This window comes from Lutjanus erythropterus, chromosome 8, assembly GCF_056507025.1.
Source record: "Lutjanus erythropterus isolate fLutEry1 chromosome 8, fLutEry1.hap2, whole genome shotgun sequence".
Classification (NCBI taxonomy): domain Eukaryota; kingdom Metazoa; phylum Chordata; class Actinopteri; order Lutjaniformes; family Lutjanidae; genus Lutjanus; species Lutjanus erythropterus.
Window position 1 is genome coordinate 39,234,694 of NC_139324.1, and position 16,794 is coordinate 39,251,487.

The following is a 16,794-nucleotide window of genomic DNA, read 5'->3' on the forward strand; positions in this document are numbered from 1 at the left end:
GATGCGAAAGTGTCAACAAACATGAATTATAGGAAATTGTTGGTCCATCTTTGTGATGTAATTTAAGTTTGATCCAGTTTGTCTTGCAGAATTTCCTGCCTGCGTTGCCTCAACGTGTTGCCCATCGCCGTCTGTTGTCACGTCTGTTGAAGTTGTGTATATATAAACACGTAGTGAAGCAGTGAACCGGTGAAGTGAATGATGGTGTCAGTGTACGTCTGTGCTCTCACATCCACACACTGTTGCATCTCCTGCGCCGTGTCATCTTAATGGACAATCATAAAAAAATGAAATAAATCATGTCCTGTACCAAACCCTGGTGTCAAAATGATCCAACACACACACACACACACACACACACACACAAGCTACACTGGATGGTTTTATTCAAGGTGATTTTCAGCCCTTATTTTGCTGTGTTTTTTGTTTAAAAGTGATTAATGGGGACAACAGGTTTTTAAACTGGTCCAGTGTTGAAGGAGACACTGCAGCTGCCAGAAGAGTAAAAATTAATTAAATTGATTAGTTGAAATAAAAGAACAGTTGTAATGTTTGCTCGCTAGCTAAAAAAAAAAAGTGAAAGAAAAATTACTTTGTTTACTAGCTACAGTTATATTGTTTACTAGGTAGATAAAAAGTTTTAAAAAAAAAGTTCTCAAAAGGGTAACCATTATCTTAAAAAATAATAATGATAAATATCTTAACAAACGGGTTCATTTTACCATAACCATAAATAACCTTGGTGGTTATTCTTGTATTTAGCAAGATGGCCGCCTCCGTGGAAGAGGATCCACTCCCACTGTAGAGATAAAGAGTTTCATTCTAAGGTAATGAAAACATGTTGATGAACATTATATTATATTTATGCCAATAAATCTTACACACTGGACCTTAAACTCATTTTATGCATCTCAGCATTGAGACCACAGTTGTGGGACATGAACCAAAAAGTTTTTTGGGCCCCTAAGATGTTTAATGAATTTTATTTAGATGTTTAATAACACCGTGTGTTGCATGGGCCTGTGTGTGTGTGTGTGTGTGTGTGTGTGTTCATCAAGCATCATGACAAATTTGAACATAAATCTAAAATGTATGCCCACAGTTGCTGACACACTCAGTACTGAAGAGTCTTATATACACTTTGTCTGCAGTGAGACGTGTGTCCACACAGCTGAGGACAAACTGTGTCCAATCATTTATTGTGTTTTACAGTCTCTTCAGGACGAGCAGCGGGCATGGCGGCTCACTGTACTGGTCTGAACTGGTCTGTACATGTGGGCATTTCCTGTGTGTTATTCTGAAAGTGAAATGAAAAGCAGAACGCCTGGCAGAACTCCTGCAGGGCATGAGTGGAAATTTCAAACTGGGTGGACTGGTAGGTGGGGTTTTTTTCCACTGGAGGGAGGAGGTGAGGCAATGGTCTAAATGCATGATGGGAAAGTGGAAAAGTCAGCTGAATGTTGTATCTGTTTTGTTAAATGTGACCTTTAAACTTCAGGTTTTATCCTGAATAACTGAAGTCAAACAGCCAATCAGCTCTCTCACATTCTGAAGCTTCTATTCTGCTTTATTCGTTTAAACATATTTACTGCTAATAATCCAATAATGATAATAATAATAATGATGAAACTGAATATTCAAACAGATAAAAGGGAACTAAGAGAGACGTCATGATACTAAAAAACAAAGCAATAAACAACAACAATAATATAACAACACAACAAAATAACGAATAATGAAGAAAGACATTTTTATGTGTGATCCAGCAGCTCAGAGTCCAGCCTCTGTCTGGTGTCTCATTTGGTTTTTTAAACATGTTTATGAGCATCTAACAAGAAGTGTTGTGCTGGTGAATCTGCAAGGTAAATTTAAAATGCAAATGCTGCTGTAATGACCTATGAAATATCTTTATTGATGAGACACACCTGGACTGTCCCTATCTGAACCTGTGGTGTCATAAACATGTTGTTGATAATGTTCAGTGAGCAGCTTTTTATTGTGAAATAAACCACAACATGAAGCAGACGGGTTGTCTGTCTATGTGTCAGCCCTGCGATGAACTGGCGACCTGTCCAGGGTTGAACCCCGCCTCTCGCCCAATGTCAGCTGGGATAGACTCCAGCAGCCCGCGACCCTCACAGAATAAGCGGTTACAGAAAATGAATGAATGAATGAAGCAGACGGGTCTTCAATCATCCTGAAGGTTTATTTCACAGTAATGACCTGCTCACTGTACTCTATTACCTGTATTTTTTAGGCCTGGGGTTAATGAAATGACATTTTGATGTTTTTACAAAATCCTGTCAGTTTTCTCACAGCTGCTATAATCTACCATAACTCTGCTGAGTGACACTGTAGTGATCTAATTTACATTTGATCCAATAAAATAAAGCCTGTGTGACTGCAGAGGACATTTGTCCCCTTGTGACATGACTGACAGTGTCCATATTGTACATATTATAAAGATCAGATGAGTGAGTTAAGAACCCAGACATCAACTTTAAAATGGTTAAATTTGATAAATGGTTAAAAAACACCACAGTTATTGGACGGTTAATCTGAGCTGAACTCTCTTGTGGATAATTGTCGCCCTCTGCTGACAGACTGAAGTCATCACAGTTCTTTTTTTTTGTGAGTGTTCTGTGGTGTTGCTTTTTTCCTGAATGGATTAGTTCATTATTTCAGGTCACACAGTGCAAGAAAACACAGTGAAGCAGCACAATCAGTCACATCCCTGCATAGTTCTCTGTATCCTGGCAGACACACACAGCAGGCAGACTTCTCTGAACACTGCTGCAAAGAAAAGAAAATCAGTAAGGTAAAATAAAAATTTGGCCAACTAAGATGAGCACTGAGGACATAAAAAAAATAAAATAAATAACTGTCAGATGCAACCATCGGAGATTTGTCTATTGTAATGTCCACGTGTGACTAATGTAATGCTAGTGTATGGCTAGTGTAATTCTGCCATGTGGCTAGTGTAATGCCAGTGTGTGGTTAGTGTAATTCTGCCATGTGGCTAGTGTAATGCCAGTGTGTGGCTAGTGTAATTCTGACTTGTGGTTAGTGAAATGCCACTGTGAGGCTAGTGTAATTCTGACATGTGGCTAGTGTAATGCCAGTGTGTGGCTGGTGTAATGCCACTGTGTGACTAGTGTTATTCTGCCATGTGGCTAGTGTAATGCCAGTGTGTGGTTAGTGTAATTCTGGCGTGTGGTTAGTGTAATGCCAGTGTGTGGCTAGTGTAATGCCAGTGTGTGGCTAGTGTAATTCTGGTGTGTGGTTAGTGTAATGCCAGTGTGTGGCTAGTGTAATGCCACTGTGTGGCTAGTGTAATTCTGGTGTGTGGCTACTGTAATTCCAATTCTGCCTGTTTGGCAGAGGTGGATTTAGGGGGTGTCTGCTGCGGGTCAAGCCCTGGATCTTCTAGGTTTTGAAAATGACATTGTACTGGTCTCTCTGTCTCAGTCTGTCGCAGTATTGGAGTCTAACAGAGAGGCAGCAATACGCCGCCAACGGGGACGCAGCCTCCGTAGCTTGACCTGAAGAAGAAGTGTTGGATTCTCATTCGCGCTTGTCATCGAGAGTGGACATCTAACCACAGAAAGCTGGACATCATCAGCCTGTGACCCACAGACAGGTGATATTTCAGGTGAAACTGCAGGTGTAACACTTAATGGAACACAGAGGTCTGTCCTATTCGCACACTACGCCAGATGCGTAGGGCCCCGCGACGTACGCAATGGCTCCGCCTCCCCCTCGTGACAAAGCACGTGTCAGTGTGTCGTCTTAGACGAGAGGAAGAAGCGGAAGTAAAGCGGAAATAACATCCCGAGAGTGAACGGAGTGAGCGGAGTGAACAGTGATCAGGTAAATTTGTGCCTCTTTATCTCCAGGTTTGATATCATTACTAACGGACCCTCTGTTTGTCTGTCTGTCTGTCTGCCTGCCTGCCTGCCTGTCTGTCTGTCTGCCTGTCTGTCTGTCTGCCTGTCTGTCTGCCTGTCTGTCTGTCTGCCTGCCTGCCTGCCTGCCTGCCTGCCTGTCTGCCTGTCTGTCTGTCTGCCTGTCTGTCTGTCTGCCTGCCTGCCTGCCTGCCTGCCTGTCTGTCTGCCTGTCTGTCTGTCTGTCTGCCTGTCTGTCTGTCTGCCTGCCTGTCTGTCTGCCTGTCTGTCTGTCTGTCTGCCTGCCTGCCTGTCTGTCTGTCTGTCTGTCTGTGTCTGAGACCAGGAGAGCAAAAAGTATTCAGATCCTTTATTGAGCTAAAGTACTGATATCAGACTGTAAAGATACTTTACTACAAGTAAAAATCCTGCATTCACTAAATCTTACTGAAAGTAAAAGTATTCATGTTGCAGTAAAATGTTCCCTGTCAGTGTTATTATGTCTGATGTTTCTGGATTAATTTACTGCATAAATGTTCTGCTGTTTACTGCTGTAGATGTTTAAGGTTGAGCTCATTTGAACTATTATACTTTACAGGGCCACTGTTGGCTAGTTTAATCTACAGCAATGCATCATGGTCTATAAGAGTCTATAATCAGTATTTGCCTCTGTGATTGTAGCGTAGGAGCACAGTTGGATAAAATGGAACAACTTGATGTAAATGTACTTAGTTTGCATCACCAACAGGTGTGAATTTATATGCACCAGTATGTTTTCTCCAGTGTCTTCTGTCCACTTTAAGTTCTTAAGACATTTCAATAGAGGTGCAAAAACATTTTCATGGGCACTGAAGCAAAAATAAAATGTTATTTTGCTGAATGTGGAAGCAAAAAATAAATATATAATTAAATAAATTAATAAATTAAATAAATAAATAAAAAAAATTGGTCATAGTCTCTGGGCTTTAGCCCCAGATCCCCTCAACTCCTAGATCCAGAGAGAGAAAGAGAGAATATTTATTTTACCTTGATGTCTGACTGATGTTGTCAAAAATGTGAATTTATTTATTCTCTGACAGCGAGTTGACACACATGGCCCCGCCTCCTTTGACTCTGGTCAGAAGTTAAAGTTGAAGCTACTAATAATGAATTTGATATTGTGTTGATTTTGGAGCCCCTGTGGACAAAAGTGGTTGTGTTTCCACTGTAATAACCACAAAATATCAGGTCAAAATTAAAATAACATACATATAAATCTCCTCTTACTTTTTTAAAAACTGGCTAACATGCTAATTTAATGAAGAATCCAACCTCATGACAGACATTATGAATTACTTTATGGAAATGGCCAATTTTCTGGCTGACACCGTTTCACAACCAGTTAAAAACGTCTATAGCTTCATGTAGGGCTCTAACTAACAGTTATTATCATTGTTAATTAATCTGTTGATTATTTTCTCAGTTAATCAATTTGTGCCTTTGAAATGTCAGAAAATGTTGATCACTGTCTCCTAAAGTCCAAGATGACGTCCTCAAATGTCTTGTTTTGTCCACAACCCAAAATATTCAGTTTACTGTCAGAGAGGACGAAAGAAACCAGAAAATATTTACATTTATTTTTACTCGTCACAATCTTACCAGTTGAAAAATCTGTCCAAACATGTTTAGATTATAACCATATACTTATTCTTAAGTAAAATGAAATGACCTCAATTTTGTACCTGAGCACAGTACCTGAGTAAATTTACATTCCACAAGTGCTGAGAGAATTTGTAAACAACAACAACAACAATAATAATGAGAATAATAAAATGAACAATTAAATTGCAAAAACATGGAAATATAGAGAAATAAATAAAAAGAATAATAAAATATGGAAAAAGAATATTTTTGTATATAAATTTCCCTATTTTCTGTATATTTTCTTCTTCTTCTTCTTCTTCTTCTTCTTCTTATTATTATTATTATTATTATTATTATTATTATTATTATTATCAGCATTATTATTATAATTGTTGTTATCATCATTATTATTACAGTACATGTTACGGAGGCTCTGTTGCCTTTAAGGGGCGTGAATAGTAACGTAATTTCCCATCATTTCCCAAATTGAGGAAGTTACATTTCGTTCTCCGACAGACAGAAGCTGCTACAATGGAGACAAATCTGTTCGATCTGCACTTCGAGAAATGACGCCGTCACGATGTTTCTCGTCCTACTGTTCAGTGTTTTCATCCTCCCAGGTAATTATGATGCGTTATAACAGCTGGACTTTCGTTTTAGCTAGCATGGCTAACCTGTAGCGGTCTCTGCTAGTTGTGAAGCAACATCTTTTGCGTGGGCCTGTGTGTGTGTGTGTGTGTGTGTGTGTGTGTGTGTGTGCGCGCGCGTGTGTGTGTGTGCGCGCGTGTGTGCGTGTATGTATGTCGGTCGGTCCAAATCAACAACAGTTCATTTTTATTATGGAAATAGCTGTTAAGCTCTGAAACCAAACTGCTTTCAAAAAACTTCCACTTTAAAGTTTCTTTCATGTCGGGTTGAGTTGAACGTCACATCAAACTTGATCTAATGTTATAGTTAATTCCTCCTCATTGTGATAAAATCGGCTTAAAGTGAATCCATCAAACAAGACTTAATTTCAATAAAACATGAAGTCTTTGAGTAAAACTTTAAAATCTCATTTTGATTTCAGTTTGCAAGCTTTATATTAGATTTTGAAAGTATTATTATTATTGTTATTATTATCAGTTTTAATTACACATATTGTGTTGGAAAACATTCTAGTTTAAGCAGTAACAACACTGTTTGTGTTGTGTGTAAATCAAAAGTTGACCGTTTAACTTGATATTAACACTGTTACACTAAAATAATGATGTATTATCAGAAATATCACTTCTAACTGGCAACTCAGATGTTTGATCTTTACGTCATAATTTTGATAAAATGTCTTTTTTTGTTGTGACTCATCAGGGAAAGGAAAATGTTCTTTTATTATAGAAAGGGCTGTCGAGCTACCGAGCCAAACTTCATATATCATACAGTAAAGTTTCTTTAATGTCGGGTTGATTTGAATGTCATGTAAAACATGATACAATGTTATGATTAATTCATAGTAGGCATTGTGGTGAAATAAGTTTAAAAGTCAAGCTATCAAGCAACAAACAACCTAATTTCAATAAAATTTGAAGCCTTTGAGTGAAATTTACCCTTTATCAGCGGTACACTTGTAAGTTTTTCAACACCTTGTATAACAACCAAACTTAACTGTATCATTTTTTAATTTGGTTTGTAAGCTATATAAATCTTGCAAAGATCCCAACATAAATACCTCAAATTGAATCAGTATAAAATCTGACGTCAGCAGTTTTAAACTGATAAAATACTCTGTTATCAAGAGTCCGTATTTGTTTCTTTCTGGTAAGTTATATTATCAGGAACATCTCTTCTAACCGGCAGCTCACGGGAAACAGAGATGTCTGATCTTCTCATTCGGAGTTTCACAAACACACACACACACACACACACACACACACACACACACACACACACACACACACACACACACACACAGGCCTTATGCATTCCTATGGTAAGGGCTGTTAAAACCCCATTTAAAAAATTAACAATTTAACATTTCTCTCATGTCAAGTCGAGTTAAACTTAAAGTAAAACATGATCTCATGTATTTATTGATTCATATTAGGCACTGTGATAAAATCGACCATTTCAATAAAATATGAAGTTTTTGAGTAAAAAATATCAGCATTGATCTGTAAGCTCTGTATGGATGTCAAGTAAAGCTGTATTAGATTTAGATTAGATATTAGATAGAACCCAAAATGACCATGAGTTGGATAACACATAGTGTAAATCGTTTTTTGGTGGACTGACATCAAAATGAACTGATCAGCTTTTTTTCTTTTAATGACATTTTGATTTCAGTTTGTAAGCTGCAACATAAGACAAGCAAAGGAACTTAAGATTTTAGAAGGAGTCATTATCGAGTTATGAAATATGACCTATAACCAAATGACACATTTTCTTTTGCGAAATATTCCTAAGAAACAGTGACATCACAGAGTGTAAATCTGATGTTAACCCTTTAAACGGATGAATCACTGAAGATAACTAAAAAAAAATAAAGTTACATTATCAGAAACATCTGGCAGTTTGGTGATAAACACACTCAACGACTGATTTCATGAAACTAATAAAATGCCTTTTTGTTTTAATCTCATCTGGACAAAGAAGGTTTTTTTTAAAAAAAATGTGTCTAACGGCTCATGAAGAAGCTTCAGCTGTATTTCAATAGCGATCATTCGGACTGAAACTGTGATCGTGATACGATTAATGGAAATGAACAGTTTTTCATTACAATTTTCATGTTTAAAACTACTGAACCAAACAAACTTGTTTTCTTTCATCTGGAGAACAACTCGTTTTTCTTTTTTCAAAATATTGCGACTTGGTTCTGGTTCTGTGATTTGGATGTTGCACTTGGCGCTGATTGTAAAATGACGTGCAAACCTGAAAAGAAATGTGGCGTTGATGGTTGTTCAAAAGAAAAAAAAAATTAACCAAAGAAGTCAGATTGAATTAAAATAATTGTTTGTATTCCTGCATAAAGTGTCAAACATCTTCTCATCTGCTGGTCTGTCCTTGTCTGTTCCCGTCTGTCTCAGTGCTGTCTGAGGCGCTGCCATCACTGCTGCCGCCGCCGCCGCCGCCGCCACAGGACATTAACGTTGACAAATGGCTGCTGACATGGACTCCTGCTGCCACCGAGGAGGGAAATGTCACGTACACAGTTCAATACAGCCGGTGAGCTCTGATGGTTTGAATCTACGTCTTTCCTCATGTCAAAGCTGTAAATAATTCCTTCACTGACGTAAATCTCCTGTCGTGTCCTCAGCTTTGACAGGGACAAGTGGGTCTATGTACCCGCCTGTATCCACATATTTTCAAATTCATGCAACGTCATGGGAACCAGGGCTGAGGACGAGCATGGCTGCGTGAGGCTGCGTGTGCAGGCAGAGAGACGAGGACTGAACTCCAGCTTTGTGGAAGCCTGCAGCCAACATGGTAAGAAACCAAGGACGCTAACAACAAAACAAGGAAACGGATGGGATCATTAGTATCTCACAACCCCATGATGTTCTATTGTTCTATTAAAGCCTGCGGGAGATGGACGGAGATTTGTTGGTAGAACCCCAGTGGCTCGTGACATCATCAGTCCCTCCAGGAAGTTGCGATTAGGGCTGCGCATTTGATCGAAATTTTGTCAAAATTGCGATTATTATAAAATCAGAATGGCTTCACTTTACTGTACTTTAAAACCAGAAAAAGACATTTATGACATCTCACGATGTATTGATATGCTAAATCTATCACATCTGCCTCAGTTCAAGATTCAGTATAATATCGATATATCGTCCAGACAGACTGGAATCTGATAGTAGCCACATTTTGAGTACAGTGTGAACGGGCAAACAAAATAACAACCACAGAGACGGAGTGTGAACGCAGCCCCGATTGTCTTTTTCAAATTAAGGTTCAACAAGCAGAATATGGTCCCGTAATGTTTGCATGTAAACGTAGTCTGTGATTGTAATGAAGTGATGAAGGCTCAGCGTGGGTTTGTTCAGCCTTTTTGACACTTTACCCCGCGTGGTTCACACTCTGGTGAGGTCGGTTAACACCTAGAATCACACTGCATAATTAAAAAAAGCAGCAGAGCTCTGATTTGAAACCCTACACAAACTATAGGAGGACACTGTAAACAGAAAGTGAGCGCTGTGTGGTTGTGAGACTGAAATCAGTCATTTCCTGACTGGCTGTCCTCCTCACAGTCATGTAACACTTTTGATTTTAACAACCGGAGTGTTTCTGCTCAGTGTCTGTATCAAAGAGGTCGAACCAAAGCTTCAGAAGGAGCACGTTTACAGCTTCTTGTACAAACCTCCACAGTGAGGAATAAACCACATTATAATCTAAACTGCAGTCAGACGGGTGCACGCGCCGCCGTTTAATCAAGGAAACTGAAGACGAAGGTTTTGAGGCCGCCAGCACGGCAGGTCGCTCGCCGTTTCATCGGGTTATTAAGAGTTTGAGTTGGGCTCAAAACTCAACTCTGTGGCAGTATGTTGTCTTGACATTTTGAGTTTTCTCAACTCTTTTCTTTACAGAGTAAATGCACTTATTTTGTCTCATTCATGAAGTCGGCTAAAATGTTCTATATTGTTTTAGAGGAAGTAAAAACAGTGAGACGTCCTAAATACTTTTATTTCTCATTTCTGAAGTATTTAACATGTTGTGTTAACATGTTTTCACGTGTCAGGATAATATAAGGTGTAAAAATGGTCAGGAACGTTCATTTATGCACAAAATAACTTGTCATTTTTAAAACCGCCGCTGCAGATGAATCCTGATTGTGTCTGTCCTCCTCCAGGTGACACGTGCAGTCCTGAGGTCAGACTGACCGCGCTGCCCGGCTCTCTGGTCGTCCATCTGAACAGGAAACACGACCTGGCTCAGGAGTACGGCGACCACGCCAAACACAGGGTTTACTACGGCAAGGAGGGAACGCCGCTGAAGGTGAGAAACCGTCGCAGGTTGATCAGAGTTGTTCGGTAAAAAATCCTATTTGGATATCTGTTTGGAGCAAGAGCTGAAAAACCTGCCACGATAATCAAGTTTCACATCAGTCAGTAATTATTGACACGTTTTATACTGCAAGGAATGGGAGCAGCTGAGATGATAAAACGAGTAGAAATCATAATATTTTTAACCAAACTCCTCGTTATTGTGTCAATATTGTCGGGATGACCTTCACAAAATATTAACCCAAAGAGATTTTTTTCATAAATAAATATCAGTGATGTGGACAGAATGACTAAAGGTGGGGTAATTAATTGATTATTAAATTAATCAACAACAATTCTGAGTTAATCGGCTAGTGGTAGTCTGGACAAACTTCTCAATCAGTGGGGGATTATTTTGTCTGTTTATTTATTTTTTTTGTAATAATTTAGGCTTAATTTAGGTTTTAATGCATATAACATCAGTTTTTCTGAATATTTGTATTTTTCTTTTTTTTTTAATTTTGAAATTTCAACTCCACGTCCAGTAACAGGTCTATAATACACCTCACAGCTCCAGTCTAAAGTTCCTCTTAGCATTTTCTCTGGTTTGACTGGAGGTGGACCTTAAATAAATGTGGTTATAATATTGACTTGTCTGATAACTTTTTATTACAGTAGAGTCTAAAACACCTAAAATATTGATCATAAAATGATTTAAAAAATCAATAAAAGCAGCAAATTACTGAAGCAGGAAAAAGATGTAATTCTTCTACAATAACAGTCAAAACGTTTTACAAACTTCTCATTCAATATTTTTTCCTTATTTTTACAATAAATGTTTCTGATTGTTCCAGCAGGAGCAAAAATAAGAAAATACTGGTGAATCCCAGAAATCAATGGGTTGGGTATTTTGAGTTTTGGACATAAGGAGACGTGTGAGGACATCAACTTTGGCTTTTGAAAACATTTTACAGACCAAACCACTGATCGATTAATAAACAGTCAATCAAGAAAATAATCAACAGATCAATCGAAATAATAAGAGACACGAATAACAAGAAGGGAAAATCAGTTGATAAATGTCTTCTTGCAGGACGTCCTCTGTTTGTGAAGACAAACTGTCTCTCTGCAAAATGTTTTAATCCAAACTCCGTCACTCTTCAGGACTTCAAAGAAGAAGTCTCCACGGTGACCATCCCTGATCTGGAGGAGGGACAGCGTTACTGTGTGAAGGTACAGTACATTTACTTCGATGACCCCGTCGGTCTGCCCCACTGTCCCCGGTGCGTCCTCATCCCCACGTCAGGTAAGACATTAACCCTTTGCTCGCCACCTGCGCCTTTTTCTTTGAACAGTTTTGAGGAATATGAAGATACTCAACAGCAGATAAACTGTTATAACTGATCAAAGTTTGGAAAAGTTTACTGGAATTGTGTCATAAATTAAAGAAAATACAAAATAAACACTCAAAACACATGGATCCAAAAGATTTTTAATAAGGCTGCAGAAATTTTACTCAACAGTGACAAATAAAAAAATGATGTAAGTCATTAAAGAAAAAATCTGAGGTGTTTTTTTATATTTATTTTATTGTAGAGTTGCAATGAATAATTGATTATTAAACTGATAGTCATTTTTTAAGACAGAAATTTTCTGACTCTAGTTTATTAAATGTGAATATTTTCTGGTTCCTTCTGGTTTCTCAGGACGTCATCTTGGACTCCGATTTTCTGACATTTTAAAAGACCAAACAACTAATTGATTGATCAAGAAAATGATCAATAGATTAATTTGTTATGAAAATAATCGTGACAGGAAAGACTTGAAAAATAGGTGCACGTTTGGGCCTTTTTTGTCACGTCTCTCCTGTGACAAGATTAATTATGAGGATTAATTAACTGAATAAATAATAAAATAATTGACAGATTAATCTGTTAGTTGCAGCCCTGAAATTAAGGAAGAAAGTCAAAATTCTCTGTTTTGACAGTTTTGTGTGTGTTTTTTTTATTTCTCAGAGAAAGGCTCAAACGAAACCACCCTCATCGTGTCTTTGGTGGTCGTCATCCTGCTTGTGATTTTCATCCCTCTGATAGCGTACGTCCTCATCTACCACAGGAAGAAGGTCAAAGGGTTGATGCGACCTCCGTGTGAGATCCCAAATCATGTGAGTACACACACACACACACACACACACACACACACACACACACACAGAAAGTTGGACAGGAACGTTTCATGGCATCAGGATGTTCAGGTTTTATCAGCAGATTGTTGTGAAGATTTTATGAAGCTGAAGAGTTCAGAGGTCACTGGCTTAATACCTTGAAAAGTCTCTGTCCTGATTGGTTCACACGGCCACCATCGGGAACACGTGTCAACATTTATACGACTGTCATGTGACCTGACTACTTACTTAAAAAAAAAAAAAAAAAAAAAAATCAATAATCTGAAACAAAATCATTTTTAAACATGATTCTATTGATTTAAAAATGATTTTCTTGTTCCTCCAGAATCTTAATTAATAATGATAAATAATAATTGACCTTAGAAATCTGTAACAGACCAATCAAAATTAAGTATTTAACAAAGCTGCAAATACAAATAACACCATGTTTAACAGAATGTCCGTACCAAATGTCATTCAAACCTTCTACTGAGGTTTGAGTGGAGTTTAGAATATCTGCTGCTGTGTTTAATTTTTTTGGAACTCTTTGTGTGACATGATATGATGTGATATGAATCAACAAACGTGTGTGGTTGTATGAGGTTCTTGTCCATGGTCAGTGTTTTACCTGCAGTAGATGGAGGTCGACACGCCTCCAGTTTGGAGAAGCAGCGGGAGTCCTGGTGTAGGAAGCTAATCAATGTCCTGCTGTGGACAGGTAAAACAATCCAATTAAAATCAGCTTAACACATATTTAGAATATTTTCACCAATTTACCTCGCTGTCAGACAGACTTTTCTGACAGGAAACCGCCGTTATATAAGACAAATATCACTCTCTGCAAACCAACCAAACTCCACTGGTGAAATCAGTCATTTTAGCTCACAGAACACAGGAGTTGTTGGTCTGTTGCTGCCTGCATCTGTTAGTTTGTTTGTGTTACTGTGTGACTTTGGTGTTTTTAAAAACTTAGTTTGGATTCACCAAAGTCACACAGTAACACAAACAAGCTAACAGATGCAGGCAGCAACAGACCAACAACTCCTGTGTTCTGTGAGCTAAAATGACTGATTTCACCAGTGGAGTTTGGTTGGTTTGCAGAGAGTGATATTTGTCTTATATAACGGCGGTTTCTTGTCAAAAAAGTCTGTCTGATAGCGAGGTAAACTGGTCAAAGTATTCTAAATACAGCAGTAAATCACTTGGTGTCCTAAACCAGTACTCCTGCTGCTTCTCCAAACTGGGGGCATGTCAACCTCATCTACTGTAGGTAACACCACATACAACCACACTTCAAATAAGCCGAACTGTCCCTTTAAGTACAGATGACACACTCAAGCAGTTGTCCCCAGAATGAAAATCACAAAAATCTGTGTTTCTAATCTTCTCAGTTCCTCCTGCCCGAGCCGATAACGCAGCATCAGACTCCAATCAACACCAGCTGCTGCACTGAGGAGACCTGTGATGTCTTAGTAGTAGTGCAGTAGTTCGTCACAGAGACTGAAGGCAGCCGCACTAATCCTGAGGATGAAATGTCTTCTCTGCTTCTCGCCACAGCCGGACTCACTGAAAACTGCAGAGAAGAGGAACTTAAATTCGATCGACGTGTAGTTTTCACTGCAGGAGATGAAATGGAGCTGAAAAGAGGTTTTTAATAGCAAAATATTTGTGCCAAATTGAGTGAGCTTGGTCAAGTTTTTGCATCTTTTTATGAGCTAAAAATTAATCTATAAACTCTTTCTGATACTTAATAATTCCCAGGAAACTTTACAGGATGTCTAAAGTTCACTTTGCCCTCCGAGCGACACAGCTAGAACCAGCTGAAATCAGCGCGGCGTCAGCCTGACACTGGTCCGATGGAGCTGAGACGTACACTATTTCATCTTTTTATGTCGTCCTTTACCGTACTACTTCCATGTCTTAGCACTTTTTGATACTGATCACCACTTTTTTGCTTTCAAACGGCATTAATAACCAGATGAGCAGCAGCTTTTAACACTCACAGCATTAATGAGGTGACAAAACAAGCTAGAAACAGCGTCTGATAAACTCTAAATGCTTGAGACTGGGTCACATCAAGATTAGCTCGATTTGAAGCGTTCTTGACATTATGCCATAGCTGCCTCAGACGCAGTCCATCGTTTTTTCAGTTGTCTCTATTTTCATCACTACTGCATTGCATTGTGGGATGTTCAAGCTGGCATAGTTTCAGTGCTTGCAAACAGTCAGATTTGCCCAGAAATAGTAAAAGCCCTGCATAGTACTGGTTTTATAGCCGAGATTTCTGGGGCTTGGTGGTGTAGGAGTGATAATTTTACAGCAGTACTGGTGCCTAAAACAACTCTTGATTTATACTTTTTTTTTTTTTTTTTGTATCCTTTTGGACAAAAAAAGCAACCTTCACTATGAAAAGAGCTGTTATGATCTAAAAACCTGTCTGGAGCTGCAGCTATTAAGTTCTTTCTTTTCTCTGAAGACATACGGAGCTCATGGAGACAAAAGATGATGAACCATCGCCAAAATTTAAAGGAAAAGGCACCGAGACACAGATGAACGCTATGACGCACATTTCAGTTGACAAAATATTCAAACTTTTTTAAAATCTAGTGTATAGGCTTTGTATTTTTTACAGCTGGCGAATGTAAGAGTCACTTTACACTGTGAAAGAGAGACTCAAAGTTTCAAGGCAGCGTACTGCAATAGATTTTTGAGTTTTGAGCACAACTCAAAGAAAACTTTTTAAAGTTTGAGTTTTAGAAAATAAAAAATATTGTATTTCAAAATGTGACTGACCTGTAATTATTTTGGTGCCTGAAAATTAAATGCTTTTAACTAAAAAAATATAACAATTTTAACCATCACTCAGCCTGTTTAGCTTCAGACATTTCAGCCATGTTTAGGTAGCTTCTAGCTAACGATAAGCCACCTGCTGCCATCAAGTGTAACGTCACTTAGCGAAGGCATGTGTGCTGATGCTTCTGTCTGCTATGACAGTTTTCCTAAAACTGGATGGAAACAATATCAATAAATCACCCTGCTCACAGTATCGTGATGTGTATCGTATCACCAGATTCTTGCCCAGTTTTAGTACCCAACTCTGCTGAAAACGGACATCTTTGATCTGTGCACGACTTCCTACAATCAAAACATTCTTCAGCTTTATTCTCCAGTCAGACTCAACCGTCCTCTGACGCCCGTTGTTGGACTCGTTTCTGTGGGAACTCAAACAACTTGTACAGCAGCTGTATTTCCTTTTTTTTTTTGTTTTTTTTTACGTTATTTTACTTTCTATGTGCTGACTACTTCTAATCATTTGTCTATCAATTGGATTCATTTTGTCCGACTCGAAATAAAAAATGTTGAATGTGAAGACGGCGATTCGTGTCACATCTTTAAAGGTTAAGAGAACGGTGTTATGGCTCGAATATCCTTTTTCCTTATGAAAGTTCCCTACTGAGTGAAATAACTCCAAGTATTTACAGAGACAGGTCACCCCCCAAAAAATTTAATTTTTTTCCTCGGGCTGTTTATCCGTCGATAGTGTTTGTTGCAGAGTTACTGAACAACACCACAACATATCATGTTTCAAAGAACGAGGACCTGTGACTTTTGATTTTTAGTTCACAATTTGAATTTTCAGTTTAAACTTTTTTTTTTCTTTTTTAAAGCATTAATGCCTCTCTGGTTAAATGATCCTGATTTATAAAGATCAACAGTCCATCAGTTCTATGCACAAACAACTGTCATTAACATTTTCTAATTCTTCTTTAAAAAGATCGGAAAACTACACTGTGTTGTCTTTGAAATAACTGTTGTTGTTTTGTTTTTGTTTTATTTTTTTTTTATTCTTCGGACATACGCCGGATGCTTCAAGTAGGTCAGGGTGGAGAGAAAAAAAAAAACACTTTCTGGGAGGATTGACGATTCCGGCTCTGATTTTAATTTTGTTCATGCTGACTGATTATTGATTTAACACTGAAAATGTTTTTCATTTTTCACGTTTGAAGCTCCTGAGAAGTCAGACGATTAAAAATTAGTAAGGGATCAAAAATGACAGATGTTAACAAGACAAAAGGTTCAAAATTAAAAAATGACAAAAGACGTAAGAATACGAAAACGACGTAGACACAAGATGAAAACACTGAAAAAAAAAAAAAAGACGTAA

At 38.2% G+C, this 16,794-nt stretch overlaps 1 protein-coding gene across 1 annotated transcript; it reads left to right on the forward strand.

The window, feature by feature from the left end:
• Positions 1-3,745: 3,745 nt before the first annotated feature.
• Positions 3,746-12,445, forward strand: LOC146323317 (interferon alpha/beta receptor 1-like). Its single transcript, XM_084725501.1, has 6 exons — positions 3,746-3,870; positions 6,024-6,127; positions 8,567-8,705; positions 8,797-8,966; positions 10,333-10,478; positions 11,630-12,445. The coding sequence occupies exons 2-6, from the start codon at positions 6,088-6,090 to the stop codon at positions 11,867-11,869; spliced, it is 735 nt and encodes a 244-aa protein (XP_084581627.1). The 5' UTR covers positions 3,746-3,870; positions 6,024-6,087; the 3' UTR covers positions 11,870-12,445.
• The last annotated feature ends 4,349 nt before the right edge of the window (positions 12,446-16,794 follow it).